Source organism: Melanerpes formicivorus, unplaced genomic scaffold (genome assembly GCF_026170545.1).
Source record: "Melanerpes formicivorus ecotype bairdi unplaced genomic scaffold, bMelFor1.0.p_v2 SCAF_8, whole genome shotgun sequence".
Lineage (NCBI taxonomy): Eukaryota > Metazoa > Chordata > Aves > Piciformes > Picidae > Melanerpes > Melanerpes formicivorus.
In genome coordinates this window covers 22,828,726-22,852,573 of record NW_027142360.1, presented here as the reverse complement: position 1 = coordinate 22,852,573, position 23,848 = coordinate 22,828,726, and the positions used below count along the sequence as shown (strand labels likewise).

The 23,848-nt window shown below is 46.2% G+C and overlaps 2 protein-coding genes across 9 annotated transcripts in view; one reads left to right on the top strand and one right to left on the bottom strand.

Annotated features, from left to right (window-relative positions):
* Positions 1 to 6,169, top strand: part of FAM234B (family with sequence similarity 234 member B) — a 30,866-nt gene extending 24,697 nt beyond the window's left edge. For 2 of the 4 annotated variants that reach the window (XM_068142635.1, XM_068142633.1), the window contains exons 9-13: positions 335 to 416; positions 641 to 796; positions 1,132 to 1,246; positions 3,618 to 3,844; positions 4,267 to 6,169. In XM_068142635.1, the coding sequence (XP_067998736.1) occupies positions 335 to 416; positions 641 to 796; positions 1,132 to 1,246; positions 3,618 to 3,844; positions 4,267 to 4,272 (586 nt within the window). In that variant the 3' untranslated portion in view covers positions 4,273 to 6,169. Of the gene's footprint in view, positions 1 to 334; positions 417 to 640; positions 797 to 1,128; positions 1,247 to 3,617; positions 3,845 to 4,266 lie in introns of all 4 variants that reach the window. The other 2 variants (XM_068142634.1, XM_068142632.1) reach the window with 1 other exon arrangement.
* Positions 6,170 to 6,213: 44 nt separating this feature from the next.
* GSG1 (germ cell associated 1) overlaps positions 6,214 to 23,848 on the bottom strand; it is a 44,876-nt gene continuing 27,241 nt past the window's right edge. For 2 of the 5 annotated variants that reach the window (XM_068142636.1, XM_068142639.1), the window contains exons 2-6: positions 13,267 to 13,585; positions 10,803 to 10,850; positions 8,132 to 8,287; positions 7,901 to 8,012; positions 6,214 to 7,425 (exon numbers count right to left, since the gene is read on the bottom strand). In XM_068142636.1, coding sequence (XP_067998737.1) covers positions 7,110 to 7,425; positions 7,901 to 8,012; positions 8,132 to 8,287; positions 10,803 to 10,850; positions 13,267 to 13,585 — 951 coding nt within the window. In that variant the 3' untranslated portion in view covers positions 6,214 to 7,109. Of the gene's footprint in view, positions 7,426 to 7,900; positions 8,013 to 8,131; positions 8,288 to 10,802; positions 10,851 to 13,266; positions 13,586 to 16,112; positions 16,203 to 21,757; positions 22,316 to 23,848 lie in introns of those variants that run through there. The other 3 variants (XM_068142640.1, XM_068142638.1, XM_068142637.1) reach the window with 3 other exon arrangements.

The window sequence follows — 23,848 nt, the reverse complement described above, 5'->3', positions numbered from 1 at the left end:
AGGGCTGGGTAATTTTTTATGACCTTAGCAAAACTGTTCTGGTTCTCATGCTAAGGGAAGAATAATACAAAGCCATGTCACAGGGTCATAAACAAATGTCTGCAGAGCCCAGCAAGGGGTGCCCCCCACGTAGGCAACTCTAAAGAATGTCTGACAAGCACCATGAGCTGCTTGATCATTTTTCACTTTTCTGATCCCCCAGCAAATGGTTCCTGACAGGCAACTCCTGCCTTTTTAAGAGGTAGAATAGAGGATGAAAGCAACTGTGGTGCCTCCATCTGACATCCTTGGGTTTCTGCTGTGGGGCTGAGTGTTTCTTTTTCCAAATTTGCAGCCAGCCTGTACCAGGTTACTTTGGTGCTGACCAAACTCTGGACTTCATGCTTCAGGCACAGACTGGAGATGGAAACAAAAAGGTAAAAGAAGTGAAAGCAAGGTAGGCAATGACAGCATAGAGGTGAGGGAAGCTGGGGAGAAAGGGACAATCATTCCCTGCTCCTTGCTGTACCCATTTCTGTGGCTGACCTTCATCACTGTGTGGCCACAGGCACGAAAGGGAATAGCACAGCCATTGCAAGGAATCTCTCTGTTCACCCACACCTGGACACCCACTAATGCTAGATCTCTCCTCTGCCTTGAGGTGGTGGTGATAGATGGCAGATCTGGCCTCCCTGTTTGGAACCAGGAGTTCCCGTGGCGGAAGCAGCAACTCGATGCGCTGTCAGTCATGACTTTGGACAAGAAATCTGTTTTTCTCTTCTGGGCAGATGAAGCACAGCCTGTGTTACAACCTTTGGTAAGCAAGCATCCTTCCTTCACTTTGAGATTGCTCTGTGGAGCACATGCAGTCTCTGCTTGGAGAGGAGGAGGCTCAGAGGAGACCTTATTGCTGTCTACAACTACCTGAAGGGAGGTTGTAGCCAGATGGGGTTTGGTCTCTTCTCCCAGGCAACCAGCACCAGAAGAAAAACTTTGCAGGGTTTCATCTCTGTAAAACCACTGAGTTTTTGACTCTCTGATCCATGTCAAGACAATGCAGTGTCAGAGAACTTCTTTAGTTCTCTGCCAAAGCTAGGCTCCTCTTTGCTAGCCAGCTGTAACGTTTTTCTCTGTCCTTCATTCCAACAGCAGCATGGTCCCAGACCTGAGCACCCACGGCTGCACCACCTCTATCTGCTCCATCCTGTTTTTCCTACAGTCCTTTTGGACCTCACCAATGCAACAGACAAAGTCATTGCTTCAGCAGGTGAGTACAAATGGAGGAGAAACTACCTAGGCTAAAAGCAATATGGAGGGAGAGGTAGCTCTGAGAAGCAATGGGGTGTAGAATCATAGAATTGTTTTGGTTGGGAAAGACCTCTAAGATCATCAAGTCTGACCATTGACCTAACACTGCCATGGCCATTAAACCATGTCCCAAAGTGCCATGTCCACAGGTTTCTTGAATACCTTCAGGGATGGTGACTCTACCACCTCCCTAGGCAGCCTGTTCCAGTGCCTGACCACTCTTCCAGGAATGAAATTTTCATTTTTCCAACCTACACCTCCTCTGGCACAATTCCAGGCCATTTAGAATCATAGAATTGTTAGGGTTGGAAGGGACCTTAAGGATCATCTAGTTCCAACCCCTCCTGCCATGGCCAGGGACCCTTCACAACTAGATCAGGCTGCTCAGAGCCACATGCAGCCTGGCCTTAAAAACCTCCAGGGATGAGGCTTCTACCACCTCCCTGGGCAACCTGTGCCAGTGTCTCACCACCCTCATGGTGAAGAACTTCTTCCTAACATCCAATCTGAATCTGCCCACTTCCTCTTGTTCTATCTCATTCTACCTGATGCTAGGGAGAAGAGACCAACCACCACCTCACTCCAATCTCCCTTCAGGTAGTTGTAGAGAGCAATGAGGTCTACCCTCAGAGCCTCCTCTTCTTCAGGCTAAAACAATCCCAGTTCCTTCAGCTGCTACTTTTAAGCTAGCACCACCTGAGGTCCTCCACTCATACACCAACAGTAGGAAGTAAGATTCATCTTCCTCCTGAAGGAAGGTCTTGTCCAACCCCTACAAATAAAAGACCCACCACATCTCTTGCATATGTTTAACTAAGTTTGACTTCATGGATGTTTTATACCATGGTCTTTTTGTGGAGCTATTTATGATTGAAGGTGGAGCATGAAGAGCCACTGTGAAAATTTTCCTTGTCACCTCAGATACACTCCTGCCTTTGCTGGCCATCTTCTCCTGCTCTCTGAGATAGCAATTGTGCTACCTCTTCCTATTTCTTTTTGAAAAGAGGAATTTAAAGATGCTTTCAGGAAAAAAACTAGGCCTGTGTTTAACATCTGTACAAGATTGTACAGCCCCTGTTTCATTTCCTTGCTCTTTTCTGAGGCAGCTCCACCAACAGCCAGGCTGTTTGAGCATGGCAGGATGTGGGATAAAAGATCTGTGCATCCAGCACTGAGTCCATTAGGCCAGGAAGCATAGAAAAGCTGCTACATAGAGATACATCTAATTGGCTTTGTATCAAAACCCGTCTCTGTCAAGAACAAATAGAATAGATTTTTTTAGATTAGAGGCTGGGGATCTTGAGGTCAGTACAGGTCATTCTGCAGTGACTGGAATGACCTGGCTTGCTCCTGCTCTGCCAATTTCCCCTTCTGTAGAAGGAAAACCATAGCTGCTAACAGATGTGGAAGGAAAGCTCCCTGAAAGTGAACTGCAGTATTGAAATCTGTGCATCTCCTGTGTCATAGAATATAGAATGGCTTAGGTTGAAAAGGACCTTATAGATCATCTACTCCAACCTCCCCACTATGGGCAGGGACACGAGGCTTGGCTGCTCAAGGCCTCATTCAGCCTGGCCTTGAACACCCCCTGTGAGGGAGGACACATCCACAACTTCCTTGGGCAACCTGTTCCAGTGTCTCACCACCCTCATACTGAAGAACTTCTTCCTAAGATCCAGTCTAAACCTACTCTCCCTCAGCTTAAAACTATTCCCTCTGGTCCTATCACTAGATACCGTTACGAAAAGGTTGGACTTGATGATCTTTGAGGTCTCTTCCAACCATGGTGATTCTGTGAAAAGTCCCTCTCCAGCCTTCCTGTGAGATCCCTTCAGGTATTGGAAGGTAGCTATAAGGCCCCCCTGGAGTCTTCTCCATGCTGAACAACCCCAGCTCCCTCAGCCTATCCTCACAGCAGAGATGTTTCACCCCTTGGGTCATCTTTGTGGCCCTCCTCTGGACTCGCTCCAACAGTTCTGTGTCCTTCTCATGTTGGGGACACCAGAACTGGACACAGTATTTGAGGTGGGGGGGTCTCACAAGAGCAGATTAAAGGGGAAGAATCACCTCTTGACCTACTGGCCACACTGCACACAAAACCATCACCTGGAACCAAACCCTTTCTGTTTCTGATCCAAGTTTAAATTTATTTCCATGGAAGAATTTTAACTGCAAATCCTTTTCTCTGATTAACTCAAGTAATGGCAGTTGTGAGGTCAGACTGAACCTGCCCTCAGCCCAGTGGATGTCTTGACTGTAAGATTGCCTTTGGGAGAGCTGTAATCACTTACTCCTCACCAATATTTTCTTGGCCTTTCCTGCTGGACCAGTTGGAATTAACGATCTCCAGAAGGATGCTTTTCACATCACAGTGACCACAACTGCAACCTCTGAAAAGCAGCCAGGGTTTCTCTCAGTCAGCAAGCTGGGCCTGAAGTGGGCCATGATGACTCAAGGTCGAATGGTGTGGCTGAAGGACACCACCACTCCCAGAATAAGCCGTGGAGAAGTGAGGAGATTTCTTGCCCGGCTGAAATTCGTTGACTTCCCTCAGAAGGTGAGGTTGTGCAGGAATCCCTAGTGAAATCCTGACCTTTGAAAACACCTGATCTCTTCCCTACACACATGATTAGGTGCTCTTTGGGATGTAAAGAGGTTAGTGGGATGCAAAGAAGCTTTACAAGATGGCTGGCTACCCCTTTGGGCATAAGCTGGATAGGTTGTGAGGCCCTGCTGCACTTTGGCAGTTGAACAAGGAGGGGGATTCTGGGGAGAACCAGGGAAGATAATCATAAGGGACTGAGAGAATCAGAGACAGAGCAGAGAGATGGGACAGAGATCACTTGTTTTGACATGGGCAGACATGGGTTCTCCACATAGTGGTGCCCAGATTCAGTTCCTGACCTAAGAATATACCACTCTCCTCTACTGGATAATAGAAGGTTTTGGCTTCATTTTTGTTTGCCTTTCCTTTTCCAGCTCTAGCCTGGTGGTTCTTCAGATTCTGATTGGGCCTGTGGCCTGTCTGCATCATGTAGGAAGCTGCTCTGTGAATCTTCAGGAAAACTGCTATGTAGAGAGAATGGGGGCTAAAAGCACTTGCCCTTTCTTCAGCTCTCTGGGGAATGCTGCTGGAGGCAGGTTTGTGCTTGGCAGACCTGTCCAGTGCCAGAGGAACCTTGTTCAACATCTTCCCCTCCATATGCTGTTCATGCATGCTTCCTTCCAGGTAACACAGAAATGTGTTTAGAATTTATATGCACACACACACACACATATATATATATATATAAAACTAGGTTTTATATATATATGTATCAGTTTATACTGTATATGTATATTTTTTGTATGTTTAATTTATGAATGAGATTTAAGACACTCCTTTTTATGTCCAAACAGTGTTCCCAGGCAGTCAAATAAGCTCTAGGCCTAGAGTGGGCCATAGTGACTCAAGGCAAATGGTGTGGCTAAAGGACATCACCTGCTTTAATCCTTATACTTTTGGAGAGAAGCCTTTGTCTGGCTCCTTCAGGGCTAGTCTTGTCTGCAGCCTTTTCCTGTGCTTTCAGTCCCCTGCTCCATTCTGGTCCCTAAATCACAAACAAATGAGCTTCCTGATTGAGTTCCCTGATCTAGAGAAAGATGATCCCTGCAGTACTTGCCAGCCCTTGCACTTGTGTATTTCTTTCCCCAATCCCAATCTCCAATTCAGGACAGGTTCATGTGGGTGATGTAGAATCAAAAAGTTCCCATCTTACTTCTAGCCATCCCTAAGGTTTTTATGAACCCAGAGTGTCACTGTAACATCTCACTGCAGTCCAATGTGCTGCCCCACCCCTACCTTTACAAGTACATCACAGTCCTTTTGGAGTCAATTCCCAGCAGATCCCCACTGACACACTAGATCCAGTCACATCAAAACTGATTCTCACACCACTGCTTCACAGTTTAGAGGCTCTGACACAGGCAGAACTGGAAAGCATTTCTGTGCATTTTACTCCTATTCTGGGCTCAACATTACCATTTCCTTGCCAGCTCAGCCCTGTGTGCAGTTCCAAGAGGAACAGACTAACCCCAGTGTGTTTAGTGCTTTGAACTATGCCTCTGAGTGTATCTCAGTTTCCTGTGTTGTAGTTGCAGAGCAGTAGGAATGACCATATGAAAAGCAACCACTTTGGTGCCCCAGCAGCTCCCCACAGTGCAGGGCAACAACATAGGAACTGCAGAGCCAGGCTGAGATGAGGATTGCAAAGGATTCTGCTGTCCTCCTGCTGACACATGCCCTGCCAGCCTCCCTGCATTTCCCTGGGAGTAGTGAGGTGATGGCAGGACTTAGACCCTCCCTCCAGGCGGGCACATCTGTGTGGGTTTACTCGTCTGGGCTCTTGACATTTTCTCCTTGTCTATCACCTACTCTTTTCTCCACCCTGCACCTCCATATAAAAGCTTCCAGGATAGCCCTTCAGGATTAGCTGCAAGCCCCAAGGCTGGTCCTTGGGCCCTGCTTTCTTAATGTTAGGGCCTATGAAGAGTTTGTATATGGTTCTTGGTATTTTTGTGTAAATAGCTGTGTATATATTAGCACAACTGTAGCAATGACTCTGGGCCTGGCATTTTCCTCCAGACAGGGGTTAGTATTTATAATTTATAGTCAGTTAATGCAGCTGCATAACAGGGACTGAAAGTGTGAGGACCAGCAACATAGGATTAGACAGGAGTGTCCCTTCCCTCCTCTCTAGCCACCACCTTGCTGGGAAAGGTGAAGTGGCTGTTACCTGAAGTAGTTCTTTTCCAGAGGTTCTTCCTGTGGGAACTGATGCTGAAGTGCAGTGATGTTAGCTCCTCCATAATGTGAATTTCCCCTGCCCTCCCTCCCCCTCCACACACACACACACATCCCCACTGTGAATAAAGAGTCTGTCTGTATATTGTTGGGAAAAATGTATTTGAACTGTGAACTGCAGTGGAGCAAATAAATACTGTGTACAGCATCATGTGTCACATAAACCAGCGTGTCACTTCTGAGAGATGATGAGCTTGCTTGAGCTGGGGATTGTTTGTGGTGGTGTTACAATGGGGGAAACAGGACAGGTGAGGAGAAACAGAGAAAAAAGCAAAAGCCAAGCCAAGGATTCTTAAAGGCTGGGGAGAAGCATGGGAGAAAGAGACAGACAGGAAAGTACCTCAGAATGGGAGGTTTTTGGGGAAGAAGCAAGGAGGGAGCATGTGGGAGTCATTACAGATGGGAGAGGAGAGAGATGTCTGAAAGCAACCCCCCCCCCCCCCCATTCCTACTGCAGCAGCACTTTTAATGTGGTGGCAGGGAGAAGAAGAGGTTGGGCCCAGGAATGAGGAACAAAGAGGGTGTTCAGAGGATGACAGCCAAGCAGTATCAGCACCTATGCCCTTCACTGTAGTGCTGACCCAGGGGTGTTGGCGGAAGGTCAACGTGACACCACTCATAGAGGTCCAGCTCTGCAATTTGCCAGCCAGATGGCACTGGCTGCCTATTCCCAGGTGCAATACTGCTAGGATTAGGACATCTGCCTCAGCTCTGTCTGAAAGTGGCAGCTGGCACCAACAAGATGTCCCTCTAGTTTCAACCTTTTCAGCTGAGGACACCCATCAAAGGATGATTAGGGTGGATCCATCCTGCTACTGTTAGCACTGCTGTTGCCCTGGCCCAGTGCCCACCTTCCCTTCTCACTCCCTGAACTGCAGAAGGAAGTGATCTCCAAGAACTTGCTAACTGTGGTGCTACTGTTTGGTTCAGAGCTCTTGTGCCTCCCAGAGCCTACTGCTTTGCCCCTGTGCACTCATCCCTAGCAGCGCTCCTCCCCGATCATCTGTCCCAAGACCTCATCCAGCTCCAGCTCTGGTTCCCTCTGTAACACTTTCTGCTGCAGCTCAGAGTAGAAGTCAACTCCCTCAGAGACTGAGTGGAGTGGCTTCTCCTGGGGCATGTAGTAGCTGCTTATTTGCTGCTGTATGAAGCACTGGTGATGCTGAGGCTGAGCCCTGAAGCTTTCATCGTAGCCCTTGAAGTGGTTTCTTTTGAACTCCAGCACTGTCTTGGTGTAGGTGTTGAGAGTGGTGACAGCAGAGGCCATGCAGCAGGTAAAGGAGACCCAGGCCATGCTACAGAAGAGACAAAAGAATAGCACATAGTGTGAGAAGCCAGGCAAGGTGGGGAGTTGAACTGTATGCACCATGGTGCACCCTGATTGCCAAGTAGAAGTTGCTGGGCATGGGCATGAACTAGAAAGACTAAGGCTCATAATGTTGCAGTTCTTAGGGGTACTCCCACCACAAGATCTTTCTGAGATCAGTGGGTTAAATACTGGTCACCCTCCTCACAGGGAAGGGAGGGGCACAGGAAGACAGCAGAGCTTGGAAGCATGTTCTGTATTTCAGGGGTGATCATTGTCTCCCTGGACAATTTGTCCACTCCTAGCACATGGCACTGTGGCGTTTAAGAACCAGCATGGCCATTGTCAGTACAGCATCACAAAGTGAGCCTGCACTTCCCACAGGCACTTGCAAGGCTCAACCAACCATTTATCAACTCAGCTATGGCATATCAGAGGTGAAGATGACTTCAGAGCTCACGTACTAGAATGCCCAACCGTAGTCCCATTCGTGTGGCCTCCAGTCCTCTGGTCCCAGATTAACTGTTGCCTGGAAGACCTGAGAGTACATCATGTGTGCCACCATCCCAAGGAGACCTGGACACATAAAAAAGCAAAGTTGTTACAGTAGGAGCCAGAACAGCATACTTCAGCCTTTGCTGGGAGAAGAGGCTCTCCTGCTCTTGTGATTCCAAGCCTGCAGTTCACACACTTACCTGACAGCACTGAGGACACAGCAGCAAAGGCGTTGAGCTTCAGCCCACAGACAGGATTGCCAGTGTGCAGCATTTCCACCATCAGGAGGATGAAGCTGATGAGCAGCAAGCTGATGTACAGCATCTCTGATCCCAGTGACAGCCACAGGATTCCTGCTAGGAGCCAGATACTTCTGACATCAACAGAGGGTGGCTTGTTCAAAGGAGAGCACCAAGCTCCACAACCTCCCTGGCCCACCTATTCCAGTGTCCCACCACTCTCACTGCAAAGAACTTAATACCCAGTCCAAATCTACCCTCCTCCAGCTTCGATCCATTCTCTCTTGTCACTGTAAGTCCTTGTAAAAAGTCCCTTCCCAGCTTTCTTCTAGGCCCCCTTCAGGTACTGAAAGGCTGCTATAAGGTCTTCCCAGAGCATTCTCCAGGCTGAACAGCCCCAACTCTGGCAGCCTGTCCCCCCAGGGGAAGTGCTCCTCCCTCTGATCATCTTCATGTGCATCTCTGGACCCAGTTCAGTGAATGAAAGGAAACTACATTCCTTGGGGTGGGTCTCCAGCTGGGGCAATAACATTCACCACTCCTCTGCTGCCTGAACAGAGTGCAGGCACTTTCCTGCTGGGATTATGAGTGGGGCTGAAATGATACCAGAGCGCACAGCTGAGGTCACTGTGCATTAGGAGTTGGAGGATCATGAGAAAAGGCACTCTGTAGTGCTGGGCTGTGGAAAGGCACAGGATTCACTGAGGAAGAAACATTAACCTGACAAATGACGCAGCACTGTGAACGCTATGGCTAGCAACTATTAATGGCCACAGAGGAGACATTCAGCTGGGGAAAGGGAGTGTGAAGAAAACCCTCATTAATGAAGCACTGACTTGACTCCTTAACGTCATGAGTGCCATAGAGTCACCCAGCTCTTTAGCTGGAATTGATGAGCTGCTTTCCCTGGTTAAAGGAGCTGGCTTGCTTGTGGCTGTTTCATTAGAGGTCTGACTGCTGGAAGTGTCCTGGAGGCTGCAGGCACCACACATGCATCACTTTCTCTGTGAGTCCAGGCTCACCATGCCTGTGCTGTGTAATCTGGGCTTGTAATGGTAGCTGTGTAGTGTGGAGCTGCTCTGCACATACCCAGCTCAGCCTGGCCAGCCTGCACTCAGCAGACACCACCTTCTCCAGTACAGGCCCAACTACATAATGGCAGCTGTGCTGGAAGCCAAGGCCATCTTAAGGTGATGCTATGTGCAGGAAGGGGCAAAAGTGAGGGACAGAGCTGTGAAGACCACAGTGACACTGTGGATGTCATGCCTAAGCTCACAGTGATCTTCCCATTAATTTGTTCTTCTAGAACATGGCTTTTCTATCAGTGTTGGGCTGCAATTAGACAAAGAGCAGGAGGAAGGGGGTGGGGGGGGCAGGGACAGGCAGAAAGCTTTATAAAGGCACATAATCTGGTTGCATAAACCTCCCTTCTTAGGAAAACAGGCTAGAAGACATTGGAAGCAACAGAGCCAAAGGCATGGGGAGAGAATGAAGCACAAGAAGGTGAGAAAGAAGAAAGATGTGTTGCTACGCCCTGTGAAGTGGGAGTTTTGTGTTAAATGCAAGAGCCTTTCAGTAAATGCAGTTAAGTCATTGATTTTATGACAAAGTGGGGATCTTCAGAATGATCTTGTAACACCAGCAGTGTTTGAATGGTGTGAATGCTGCATCCCAGAGGCATAAGCAGGGGAGGTTTTTCTCCCATGCTGTTGTGCCAAGAGTGACCCAGGTTAAGCTGCACGGTGATGCCACCGCACACCAGCCACAGAGGACCCCTCACCTGGGAATGTGCATCACTTTATGACAGCAAGTAGGTAGAGCCTTTGCTGGTGTTTTTGAAACAGGGGACACAAGGCAGAAAAAAGATGAGCTCCCCCAAAGTTCCCATGTTCCTGCTGGCTGTCATGATTCCCCAGCATTTGTTCCAGCCCTTGATCTCATAGATTGAATGCGGACAGAGGCTCTGCACCCCAGGCCTTTCCCTTTCACATAGGAACAGCTTCTGAAATGACTTACCTCTGGCCTCCATCTCAGGGAACAATTAGTAAGCCCACACTAACTGAAAAGCTTTCAGTGAGTACAATCTCCATTGCATATACTGAAGTTGTCACCAGGATAGTTTGAAACATGGGAGGGACAGGAGGAGTCAACATCCCAGAGCAAATGAAGTTGTATATTTGATGAGGCATGAAGTGTAACTTCCAGATAGCCACTTAACACGAAGTAAGAGGTGATTCAGCTTCCAGAGTCATCACATTAGACCCCAAAACTGAAGCACTGAGTCAACTTATAGCATACCTGGCAAGGACTGCCCCGAGGTGGCATCTCCACCCCCTTCCCACTGACTACAGCAAGATGACAAGTTCAAATTGGGCAACTCATTAGGTGAGGCCAATCCCACTCCATATAGGAGGGAGTCTGAGGTTTCCAGCACTTTCACAGATGGCAGTGGTTTAGGCAAACATCTTGGAGGAAATCTGCTCTTCTAACAAGCTCAAGGCCAGGATTTCATGCCTGGCTCTTTGGGGCTTTGCCTGGCTCTGCTGTTCTCATACAGGCAAAATTTGGCAGGTTGTCCATGCCAAGGAGGTGCACTGGGCAGCTACAGCAAGGTGTGGGGATTTGTTCTTACCTCTGTCTGCTGCCGGTGAAAGCTCAATAAAGCTACGGCATTTCTCTTCTGAAACACAAACCCAAAGATTGTCATTTGCAACACAAAGCAGCACACATAAGGGAAAAGAAAATCTCTTCCTTTCTTTTCACTGCATGGCTCCAGTTATCCCTGAGTCTGCCCATCCAACCTTCTCACCTCTGCTCTCGTTCTCACGATCTTTCCAGACCTTCACTGGTGCAAGTTAATATCGGCCTGGAAAACTAGAAGTGGTCTTTCAATTCAATAAAGATAAATCAATCAATCAATAAATTCAGCAATCTGTAAACCTCACAAGCCTCTGGTGGATAGAAAAATCTGTTGCTGCTCATTCACAACATAGCTGTTGGTCAGGCCTATTAAACTCACAACAGATTGCAAATGCACCACTTCGGCTGAGCATGTGAATTCCCACTCACCCCACTCTCAACAGAACAGCTCTAGCACCACTTCCCGAAGAAGAAAGCAGAAAAACCAAACCCCAAGCCTTCCCAAGTGAAATACAGCATGACAGAGTTGTGAGTCCTTATTCTGTGGCGGAGAAGAAACAGAAACATTGTCTTCTGTCCTCATATTTTAGGCATGCTGTTTGGACAAACAGTTCCTATTTGCTTTGGCTTTTTATGTTGGCCAGATGCAAGCTGTTGTCTCAGCTGAGTGTCTATCACCATTCTCTGTAGCCTTTCCTTACTGCACACTGCATTACTGCTTCTGAGAGTCCCCTCTTTTACTTGGTACAGTATTTTCTCCCAGAATTATCAGCCTGCTGCTTTTCATGCAAGAATCTAATTTTCTTAATGTCTATCCTCAATTTTAATCTCTCCCAATCTCCTGTATTACTTCTGTCACCCACAGCTCTCAGGACACTACCCAGTTCAGTGCCATCTGCAGTCCTCATTATCTTGCCATTTGCTACTTTACCTAGAACTTTAATGAAGTTCTTTGGTAATGGCTCATCTAAACTGATCCTGAGATTAGCCTGAATAATGAAATCCTTCCTCCAGCTCAGCTCAGGCTCTTTTTGCTTATAGCAGCCCCTTTGTTGTTGTTGTCTATGCATTTGCTTCAAAGACCCACAGCAGTGGGTGGATTGTACTCAGTTTACAGGAAGCAGAGGACTGAGACTATGTGCTCTACCCTATGCCCTGCTGTGATCCAGACGCAGCATGCTGTTTGTATTCCTCCAGACACTGGGGTTATTCCAGGACTGTCTGGTGGCCAAACAAGTCTTTCAGAGAAAGCTGTCAAGGGATGTAGTCCCATTCCCACAAACACCATGGAAACACATCCCAATCCAACCCAGTCCCAATAAACACATCTCTTTCCACAGCATGTCTGGAAATGCTCACAATGGAGCAGCCTCTCATTAGGACATGAGAGCTTCAAGTACATTCCCTCCTGCTCCCACCTCCCTTCTGTCTGCTTTCATTCACCAGTCCTTTATTTTCAAACTCTGACAGCAATGGGTAAGAAAACAATAAATGCTGGTAGAACAGTGGCTTGGTTAAAGGAGGTGAGATGTTTGCACTTGGGAAGAGCTGAAGGCAGGGCAGGGGACTCAGGGGAATGGGTCTGATGAAAGCAACTTTCATCACTGTGTCTTTAGATACAAATCTCCCTCTTGGTCACTTTCTGTCCTAGCTCTGTTCCTTGATGTGTGTGTTAGGCCATAAAACAGCATCTGTACACCATACACCTGTGCTGGTGTACCACAGGTTTTAGCAGAAGGACTTCAGCAGGGCTGGACAGGAACAAGTCAAGAGTAAAGCAGACACCAAGGGGGTCTAGCACAGGTTGCACAACCAACCCTTGGCACCCCAGAATTTACAGTGCCAGTCCCACATGCTAAAACATCAGAAATTAAACCTGTCACAATATCACAAAAGCAGCTAATAATAATTGCAATATTGCAGCTCTAATTACTCAGGTTAATTTGCCTCCTAGCTTTAGTTCCTCTGTGTTCCTCCAGGTTTTCTCTGTATCTCTAAGGCTTGGTGATTTAAGAACAACTATTGCAGCCCTAACTAAATTGGCAACACCGCTTAGATTTCTAAGGGGACATGCAAAAATTTGCCCTGGAGAGTATGAGGTAAGCTCTGTGTAGGAATGGAGATATAAGGAAAGGGAAAGGAGGGCCACTCCAGCTCACTTCAGGAAGAATGATGCCATTACAGTCACTGCCACCACCATGACCACTTGCTCTTCACAGCTCCTGTTCCAGACTGAAGGGCACACCAGAGACAACCATTCTCCCCTGCTCCTCTCTGTACACACCCCCATGAAGGACAGAGATACAACGACCACAGCAGTGTATAGGGCTGGTGACATGTAGGGAAACATGAAAGGCTTTCCTCCCAAGTGCTGGGAGGCCTCCTGCCTTCCATTTCTAAACTCCTGTGAAGTAAATACAAGGGAAGAAGTTGTGGCTGCCTGGGCAAGACACTACCTGGCCCTTCCATGCTCTCTTCACAGGAAAGCCACATCCCTGTGTGGAAGTATCTGAAGGCAAAGCGGTCATCCCCGGTCTCCCAGCTGTAGTGCACCACATCCTCAGAGGAGACATTGCCAGCACCTGCGTCAGGTGACATGGGGACACCGATGCACTTGGGGGTTTTGCTCTTCTCACACAAAGGCTTGGGCACTTTCTGAGTCCCAGTGCACCAGTAGCTGCTGAGTAAGGCAGTGGTGGAGAGGCTGAGAGCCAGCAGGTTCAAGACAACAGCCAGGAAAGCACGGCGCCATGGCAATCCCTTCAGCAGCTCCATCTAGAACACACAAACGGGTGGGATTGTCACACAAGTCACTTACCCCGCCTTATGAATCCCAGCACGCACCTCTATGGAGAGAATATGATCCATTCTACCCTCCTCACAACATCCCAACAGCTCACCCAGCATGGAAGAACCATTTCCTGAAAGCCAGGGCCAGTGGAGGTCAGCTCCAACCATTTCAAAGCACACTGAATATCTGCACTGGGGAACAGAGGGTGACCCAGTGAACAGAAGAGATCTGAGTGCATCAGGGGGTGTGAGCAGATGAGCAAAGCAAAATGGATATCACATTCATCTCAGAGATGGTAGGAAAAAAACTGTTAACCAACTTCCCCAAATACCATTTGTTGCCTTTAGCTGGGGCATGATGAATGCTCTCTCCAACTAAATGAGAATTCCTGCTGCCAAATGTGCCAAAAGACTTTTTCAAGCAATTCATTACTGTACCTAAGGAGGTAGGCAGCACATTGATTTCACAGTGGGGAAATGCAGGAAAATGTTCCAGGATCACTAAAGGTCACACATCAAAGTAGTGACCTGCTCAGGAGGTACACCCAGCTATCCAGACCCGGCAGCTTGAGTTCAAGCTTCACAGCAGCACCTCCCACCTGTGTAAGCACTCCTCAGCACATCAGAAATGTGGTAGGGTGCTGGGGTGACAATGTCTGTGCTCTCACACAAAGTGCCAGGGCTGTTTTGGGTTTTTTAAGAGCAAATATTGCCACAAACACTCTTCCCAGTTTCTTCTCATCAGAAAGCAGTTTGTGTACCAGGGTCCTGTGGCCTTTCTCACTCAGAGGGAAGTTTAAGGTTTTATGGTTTCTGCAAAGCCCTGCACTGACTTCTGAGAGCCCCAACTTATCACTCCATGGATTGATTAGATGTCATCTACCCACACATCGACTTTCATGTAATCAGCGAATGCCTCTTCCCACATGGCACTCCCTATGTTTGGCACAACTTCATCCAGATACTCCCACCCTTTTCCTATTTATGACTCTTAAAATCTATTTGCCCATGAATAGATTCACGATGCACAGACATTGCCTGCTGCTGGCCCTTTTCACATAACTTCAGTTGACTCACCCGGTGCTGAAGGTGTGTGAAAGGCCCAGCATACTGTGGACAGTACTATAAATAAATGATACTTGACTGAGCTTTGCATTGTTTGTGACAGCTAAAAGTGCTGCAGTTGGAAGCATTTGTTCTGCTAACCAGCAAGCTTGGAAATGTAGTCAATAAAGATGCTGCTGCAGCTCCTCTTGGAAAAGCAGGACTTCATTAGCATCTCATTACATTGAGTAGCTGACAGTAGCTGATCCAGAAGACCCTCACTGAAGCCAAGAAAATGCTCAGATCCTGAAAAGTTTCTGTATTGCTTTCTGGCTTCTTTGCTGGAATTGTTTAGCGTGGAGAAGAGGAGGCTCAGGGGAGACCTTATTGCTCTCTACAGCTACCTGAAAGGAGGTTGTAGCCGGGGGGGGGTTGGTCTCTTCTCCCAGGCAACCAGCACCAGAACAAGAGGACACAGTCTCAAGCTGCACCAGCAGAAGTTTAGGCTTGAAGTGAGGAGAAAGTTCTTCACAGAGAGAGTTGTTAGCCATTGGAATGTGCTGCTCAGGGAGGTGGTGGAGCCACCGTCCTTGGAGGTGTTCAAAAAGGGATTGGACGTGGCACTTGAAGCCATGGTTTAGTAGTCATGAGGTCTTGGGTGACAAGTTAGATTTGATAATCTTTGAGGTGTTTTCCAACCTTATTGATTCTATGATTCTTTAGCCTCGTCACAAGAGCACTTCTCTCCTTCAGCAATGGAGATGCTCTAGCCTGGAGAGAATAACATCTTGGTGATACCACAACTAATGACTTCCATGATCTAAAGGCATGTTGGATATCACCACTCTTGCAGAGCAGATACCTAGTAGGAGCAGTTAATTATATGAAGGTTTCTGGCTAAGGTTGGTGGCAAATTCCTCACTGAAAGCTTTTTCAGTAGACAGCTTGGCTTGTGACTGAAAGGGAAGTTATAGATAAAATTGCTCTCCTCAAACCCACGATTTTTTTTCATCTGCAAGCAGAAGACTTCAGCACACAAATTTTTTTGTCTTCATCAGCACTTGATTATAAGATTTTCTGTAATCAGGTTTTGGTTTGCTCATGGCTTTCTTACAAAAAATAAAATCCACTCATATTTACAAAAATCCTTTTATTTCTGATTTAAATTTTCAAGAGTGGGAAAAATATGCACTCCAGTGGATCTGTTAAAGCAGCTTAAAGTCCACATAATTTCAGAATAAATTATAAGGAAAAAGACCTCTTCTCCCCCCAAAAAAAATTAAGAAGCAAATGAGTCAGAAGAAGGGATTGGATCAAAATGCAGAGGGCATGGGGAATAAGAAGCAAATAGGAACTACTCCTTCCTGAGAGCACTATCAGAAGTTTCCCTCCTAAGAGGGAGCCAATTACTGACAATAACTGACCATACTATCCATACAGCCCCAAAAGGAAAGAGAATTGAAATTACCTTGGCAGCAAGTCCTCAAAGTCCTGCTAATTTGAGGGAGCTGTACAGAAACTGGACTCTTGCTTGGTCTGCCGTTCTGCTCATTTCTAGATCCTCCAAGAAACTAAATTGCTTCAAAACCCCTTTTTCCTTTGTCTCCTCCCCTTCTCCCTGCTTCTCCCCCCCCCCCCCCCCCCCCCCCCCCCCTTTTCCCCCATCCCAGTGATTATTAAATGCTATCCCTCCAGCCAGCAGCTGTTTTGGGGGAAATGGTCACTCTGTAATCCACAATGCAATCACAGAACAGCTGTTCTGGGAGATTATAAGGGAAGCGATTGGTGCTGCGGGCTGGGATTAAGCGCAGAAGGGTGACCCGTACTGACTGAGCAGAAAGTTTCTGTAAAGCACAGAAAGATCCCAGCCAGCTCCATGATCTGGCTGTTTGGGAGCTTGCATGGAGTGAGTTTGTGGTTCTCTAGCCAGTGCTTCAGGGGATCTTAGCTCAGAAACTATCAGCAGCTTTGGTGTCAGGTCACTTCTTGCCCTGCATGCTGTCATAGTTGGAAGGTAAAGGCCACAGCAACCCCAACCCTGGGATATATTTCTGGCCAGAGTTGACAATTGCAGAAGGGGGAGAAGGAAATTATGGGGAGAGGAAAGTTTATGCAACTGCATCTGCTCTGAGGACTGAAGATTTCAGACCCTGAAGACATTTCAGTCCAGCTTTCCCCATATGCACTGGAGAATTTAATGACAAAAGGAGCCCCTTAAGCAGAAGCACTGCATGGCATAACCACCATGACAGAGGTATGTGAAACATTGATGAAAGGTCCAACACTCAAAGGATGGGAGCCTAGGGAAAACTGTCAGTGTCCCTCACAGTGGCAGTTTTTACTAAGGTTTGAAGAAATCCCAACTCCCAGCACCTCCAACATCAGATGAATTTGAGAAGCTAGCACAGAGAAATTCAAGATTCACACTCGTTCAAAATTCCCTCTGAGCTCTTGCCCTAAAAGTTTAAAGGCTCTCACAATACCTGAGGGTGGTGATCCCTGCTTGTTGATACGCTCAGTTTGGTATCAGAACAGTGAAAAGTAAGAATGGCAGCACCTCTCACGAGAACAAACTGTCATTAGAGGGCACAGAGTTGTGCCTTATGGAATCAAACTCTGAGAAGAGCATCCTAAAGGTGTGTGTTCCCTACAGAGGAGGGTGCAAAGTGGGTCAGAATTCCACCACAAGACTCCCTGAATGCCTGCCTTGTGGCTCTGCCAGGACAGAGGAAACCAGTGGTTCACCTGCCATCATCTCCATTATAAGGGCACGTGGTGATAGGACAGGGGGGCATGGTTTTAAACTAGACCAGGGTAGATTTAGATTAGACATGAGGAAGAACTTCATTGCTATGAATGTGGTGAGACACTGGAATGCATTGTCCAGAGAAGTTGTGGATGCAGATCGCCGGAAGTGTTTAAAATCAGGCTGGATGAGGCTTTGAGCAACCTGGTCTAGTAGGAGGTGTTCCTGCCCATGGCAGGGGGAGTGGAACTAGATGGTCTTTAAGGTCCCTTCCAACTTAAGCCACTCAATGATTCTATGATCCCCCACCTCCAACACCAGAGCCCAGGGACTGGGAGGCAGGTGTAGGAATAACTCTGGGTGACAGCCCCACCTGTGACAGCCCCTGCACAGCACAGGCAGCAGATGGAACCAACAGGTTCACAGCGCTGTGTGTGGGCTCCTGACCCCTTCCTGCCCTGAGCAGAGCAGTCGGTAGCTCTGCAGTTATTTTAATCCTAGTCACTGCATCAACTCCTCCCATAGAGATAATAATTTCTAAGATGGACTAACTGAAAGCAATGCTAAATGTTTCTGTGCTCCATGGATTGCCTGCAGGTTTTTTAATTAAGGGAAAGGCTCAGTTTGACACAGATGTACTTAATTTGCTGCATTAGGTAGAGCAACAGCTGATGATCTTTAAAAGGAGAGAGTAATCATTTCATTACTTTTATTTTCCTTGTTCAGTCTCCCCACATCTGGGCATCTTAAGTTTCACTTCTAAATGCTCAGTAAGGGGCAAAAAAAAAAACACAGCCTGGTTTTCAGGCTCAAGAATAGATAAAGTCCATCTCTCTACTGGTAATCCTTAATGCTAGCATGTTCCTAATTTGAAGCTTGATGAGAGTATAACTAAAAGCCAGGATGCCATATCAGTTTCTAAAGCTAGAGTCACGGCATAGAGGTTGACAGAAATGAGACTGAATTAGATCTGTATGAATAAGAATGGAAAGTGAATATATTCTCTATCAGAAATATGCATGCATCAGATTTAGTATTCTGAGCAATGGCAAATATTTATCCTTCCAGAAGATGTCACTCTTTCACTAGTCTGCTTTTGGGGAATCTGCTGCTCGTGTGTGCTGGGGGGGTAAGCAACACCCAAGTTTAAACTTCTGTTCCTTCCCTCCCCCCCCCCCCCCCCCCAACCCCCCCGTGTTTCTCTTTTCCTTTTTTCCCTTCTTTCCCATATCCCACTCCATTTTTATGAGCACAACCACCTTACCTTGCTTGCTATACGGGGGGCTGGGTCCTTCTCTTTGAGTGATCTCAGAAGATCACTCAAAGAATGGTTGGGAAAAGAAAGAAAAGATCACAAGATCACAGGATGTTAAGGATTGGAAAGGACCTTTGAAGATCATCAAGTCCACACCCCTGCCAGAGCAGGACCATAGAATCTAGCACAGGTTGCACAGGAATGCATCTAGATGGGTCTTGAAAGTCTCCAGAGAAGAAGACTCCACAACCTCTCTGGGGAGACTGCTCCAGGGCTCTGTGACCCTCACAGGGAAGAAGTTCCTCCTCATGTTGAGGTGGAACCTCCTGTGCTGTAGTTTATATCCATTGCCCCTTGTCCTATCACAGGGTGCAACTGAGCAGAGCCTGTCCCCTCCCTCCTGACGCTCATCTCTCAGATATTTATAAACACTTATTAAATCCCCTCTCAGTCTTCGCCAGGCTCTCAGCCTCTCCTCACAGGGCAGTTCTACAGTCCCTTCATCATCCTGGTAGCCCTCTGTTGGACTTTCTCAAGTAGATCCCTGTCCCTCTTGAACTGGGGACCCCAAAATGACGAATGAATGGAGGAGTTTAGGAGGGTGTTTGTTCCATGGAACTGTTCTGCCTAATATGTTTTCCAGTGTTTTGTCAAGCACCATGTTAACTTTCTCAGTGGGTTTCCCTTCCCAGATTGTTGCACACAGCTCAGAATGTCAACACCAGAGCATGTCTCCTGATGTTCAGCAATCTTCCCTTAGGAAAATGTTGTGGTTTGTTGTTTGTTGGGTTTTGGTTTGGTTTGGTTTGGTTTTTTAAATGTCCATTCCACCCTCCTCTTAATCTGACCAATTATGGACAGGAAACCCAAGCTCTATCTGTCTTTCACCCCACTGTGCCTTCCACTTTTCTCCTCTTTGAATCTGATATTTCCCACCATAACTTGGCTTGGCTAGAGGTTTTTGGATGTCTCTTTCTCTTTGAAGTCAGCAGCAGCTGGTCCCTGGTGACTCGTTCAAAGTTTGCCCATTGAAGTGCATGCCCACAGCAGTTGATTTCCTGTGCAATCAGCCAAGTGCTTCTCTTATAGAAACAAAACAAGGAAACAAGATGCAAAACACAATCTTAGCACACCTCTATGGAGACAGCTCCAGAGACACCTTATTAATGCCTTTCAGTATTTAAAGGGGCCTGCAAGAAAGATAGGAACAGTCTTTTAGCATAGCCTGCTGTGACAGGGCAAATGGTAGTAATTTTAAACTTAAAGAGGGGAGATTTAAACTAGAGAGAAGGATGAAATTGTGAAGGTAGTGAAACACTGACATAGGCTGCTCAGAGAGGTGGTAGAAGCCCCATTTCAGGTCAGGTTGGATGGAGCTCTCAGGAAACTGTTCTAGTCAAAGATGTCCCTGCCCACTGCAGAGAGGAAATTGGACCAGATGACCTTTAAAGGTCCTTACCAACCCCAAACTTTCTATGATTCTAACTCTAAAGAAGCCTGGAGATCTACAGGTGATGCATTTTTATCCTGGCTGTATCACAGAAGTACTTTGGGTCTCTCCTGCCCCAAAGTGACATTCCCAAGGAGGCTGGTGCAAAAGGAGGGCAAGGACCCCTTAACAGCCGAGGCCCCAAAACATCAATACTTCCCTAATGTGTCTCAAGAGTCACAGGGCTTTTCACAACCCTTCACACAGCAGTCCTCCTCAGGGATATCAGGGGTCTTACACTGGCCTGACACTGGCTCTTCAGATGTCCTGAAGAGCACAAGAGAGGAGGAAGAGCAGCTATCGACACCCATAATCACCCTGTGAAACCTGGATAAAGAAGGGCTCATACTCGCCCCTCATTCCACACATTCCTCACACAGGGCACTTCCCACTGGTCCTGTTTCTGCTGGTTGTACAGGAAGACCATCCAGCAGTGATGTCCCCTCCCTTGCTGTCACACAGAAGGCAGGATGTCTCCCGGTGTCAGTGACACCAAGAGCCAGACTTCTCAAAGCCAGTGACAGACTGCAAATGCCAGATTTCTCCCTGAGCTCTGAATAATTCCACTCAGATTGTAACCTTTATTTAGCTGTTTGCATGATGCATTAACTCTTGCTCTGCAAATGACCTCGCCAGGCATCTTTTCTATTCTGCTCTAAGCACATTTAAAGGTGAAGTCTGGTTTGAAATACAAACTGCTTACATTGCTAGGCATCAGGTTTGTGGCAGAGCAGAAATAAAGCTTGAACTGGAATAAGTAAAGGCAGAAATAAATTTGCCTTTGCTTTGCACCTATTTTTTCCTCCTACTTTTTTGCTTTTTTTTATTTTTTTTTCCTTCTTTTTTTTCCCTTTTCTTTTTTCCTTCCTTTTTTTATTTTTTTCTTTTTTTTTATTTTCTTTTTTCTTCTTTTTATTTTCCTTTTTTCTTTTTTCTTTTTTCTTTCCTTTTTTTCCCTTTTCTTTTTTCTCCTTTTTTCTTTTTTTTTCCCCTTTTTTCATTTTATTTTTTTTTCTTTATTTTATTTTTTCGTTTTTCCATTTTCTTTTTTCTTCTTTTTATTTTCCTTTTTTTTTTTCTTTTTCTTTCCTTTTTTCCTCTTTCCTTTTTCCCCCTTTTCTTTTTTCTCCTTTTCTTTTTCCTTTCCTTTTTTTCTTTTCTTTTTTTTTTTTTTTTCCTTTTCTTTTTTCTTCTTTTCTTAATAATAATAAAAAAAAAGTCTTACATGGCTGGATTACTTTTTTTCCCCCTCCTAATCTTTATGGTTATCAGCCATTCAAAAACTACATAGAAAGCAGGCATGAAAAGAGAAAAATAATCAAGTGTAGCCACACAGCCTTTGAGGACTCACTAGAGATTCTAGATGCCTTGATTTCTAGATAGGCAACAGAAGAGTATTTAAAGTGGGTTGCTTTTCACAGAGCACTTAAACTCTGGTGACTCCAGGATGTGTTTACCTGAGCACAAAGTTACAAAAAAACCCCACCATTTCTGAAATTTAGCTAACCATAAACTGTAGGCAGACAAGCAAATGACATCTGTTTACACAGATCTATAAGAATATTAAAGAGGAACCAGCCCAGGAAAGGGTCCACACAAACCCTCAAGCAGATAAATGCTTACCTTATCCACTGCTCACTGTCCTCATCTGCTCTTCTGAGGCATCCAGTGAACTACTACAAGGTGATCGTGAAGCCTCCCCACTATTTCTTTCTCTCTGACTGAACATATAGCAGCTAAAATATTCCATGAGATCTGACCAGATGCTTTGAAATGTACCAAGTCTGTTATTTTATTGGTGGCTTAATTCTTTCTGAGCTTGCTAATTCATCGTGGTACATTATATCAGCCACAGGATTGGCTGGGTGTCCACTTCTGCAGACTGCAGCTCTGTAATTTAGTGGTCCTTTTCATGAAGTCTGTTGCCAGTTTTAAATTTATCACTCATGGGATCTCAGTCTGTTACTCCACCACAGAATCACAAACAGCTCAGACTCAATGACTATCACAGGCTCATGGAGTTATTTTATCATTAAGAGGAACCATTACAACAACATAGTCTCATCTTGAGGGTAACAGAAACCAAAGAATCAGAGTCACAGGATGGTAGGGGGTTGGAAGGGCCTCATGAAGATCATCAACTCCAAACACCCTAACAAGGAAGGTTCACTAGAGAAGGTCACACAGGAACACATCCAGGAGGGGGTTTAATGTCTCCAGAGATGGAGATTTCATCACTTCTCTGGGCAGCCTGTTCCAATGCTCCATCACCCTGAAATTAAGGAAGTTCCTCCTCATGTTTAGATGGAACTTCCTATGTTCAAGTTTGTGCTTGTTCTCCTTGTCCTGTCACTGGACACCACAGAGGAAGGTTGATCCCATCCTCCTGACACCTGCCTCTTTAAGTATTGATAAGCATTTATGAGACACCCCCACCCTCAGTCTTTGCTTTTGAGAAAACTTCAGACAATAATACAGAATAGAATAGAATAGAATAGAATAGAATAGAATAGAATAGAATAGAATAGAATAGAATAGAATAGAATAGAATGAACCAGGTTGGAAAAGACCTTTGAGATCATCAAGTCCAACCTATCATCCAACACCACCTAATCAACTAAACCATGGCACCAAGCACCCCATCCAGTCTATTCCTAAACACCCCCAGTGATGGTGATTCCACCACCTCCCTGGGCAGCACATTCCAATGGCCAATCACTCTTTCTATGAAGAACTCCTTCCTAACACCCAGCCTAATCCTGCCCTGGTGCAGCTTGAGACTATGTCCTCTTGTTCTGGTTGCCTGGGAGAAGAGACCAACCCCCACCTAGTTACAACCTCCCTTCAGGTAGTTGTAGAGAGCAATAAAGTCTTCCCTGAGCCTACTCTTCTCCAGGAAGCTCTGCTCCAGGTGAGGCACAAAATACACAGTGCTCCTGCTGCAGCTATAGTACATCTTGTACACAAGTAACTAGTATTGACTGTGCAACAGGATATGATGGAAAATCCATCACATCCTTGGGAAAAGTTATTCCAATGGTTAATTAACCTCATTCCTAGGATTTTGCTCTTGATTTGTAAGCACAGCATCTGCTTTAGTTTCCCCAACCTCATCAGGCTGCTCCAGCACACAAATAAGTAGCCAGTGAAATGATTTCCTAAAAACGTTATTGTAAGAGTCACAGATCAATGCATTTCATGAGAGGCACACAGTGTGAGCTAACAAACTGGCTGATGGCCCAAATTCCTGCTTTTGTACTTGGCTCTGACATGTCATTTTCCCCTCCCATTGGCCAAGCAATTTGTGGGGGTGTCTTTATGCTGCAGTCAAAGCAGTGGCAGTGATGGGGAGTAAACATTCAGTGCTTGCTTCAATTGGGTGTTGCTAGCAATTTCTCTCTGGCAGTACGGAGCACAATGCAGGGTACAAACCTCAGCCCAGAAAAAGAGTAGAGTAAAAAGCTGTGCTGAGCACCACGTTGCTATGGCTGGACTGATAGTTCCAAAACAGTTCTTGTTTCCCTACACTATAAACTTTTATCTTCACAGTCATCCCCCCAGATGTAAATCTACAACACAGCTGATCCCTGTTGATACTGGAATCAGCACAAAGCTGGTGGGAAAGAGACTCTCTGTTTTGATAACAACAAAACTTGAGGATCTAAAACTAATCTGTGCAAAGAACACATCACAGATGAAGGTGATCTTTGAGTC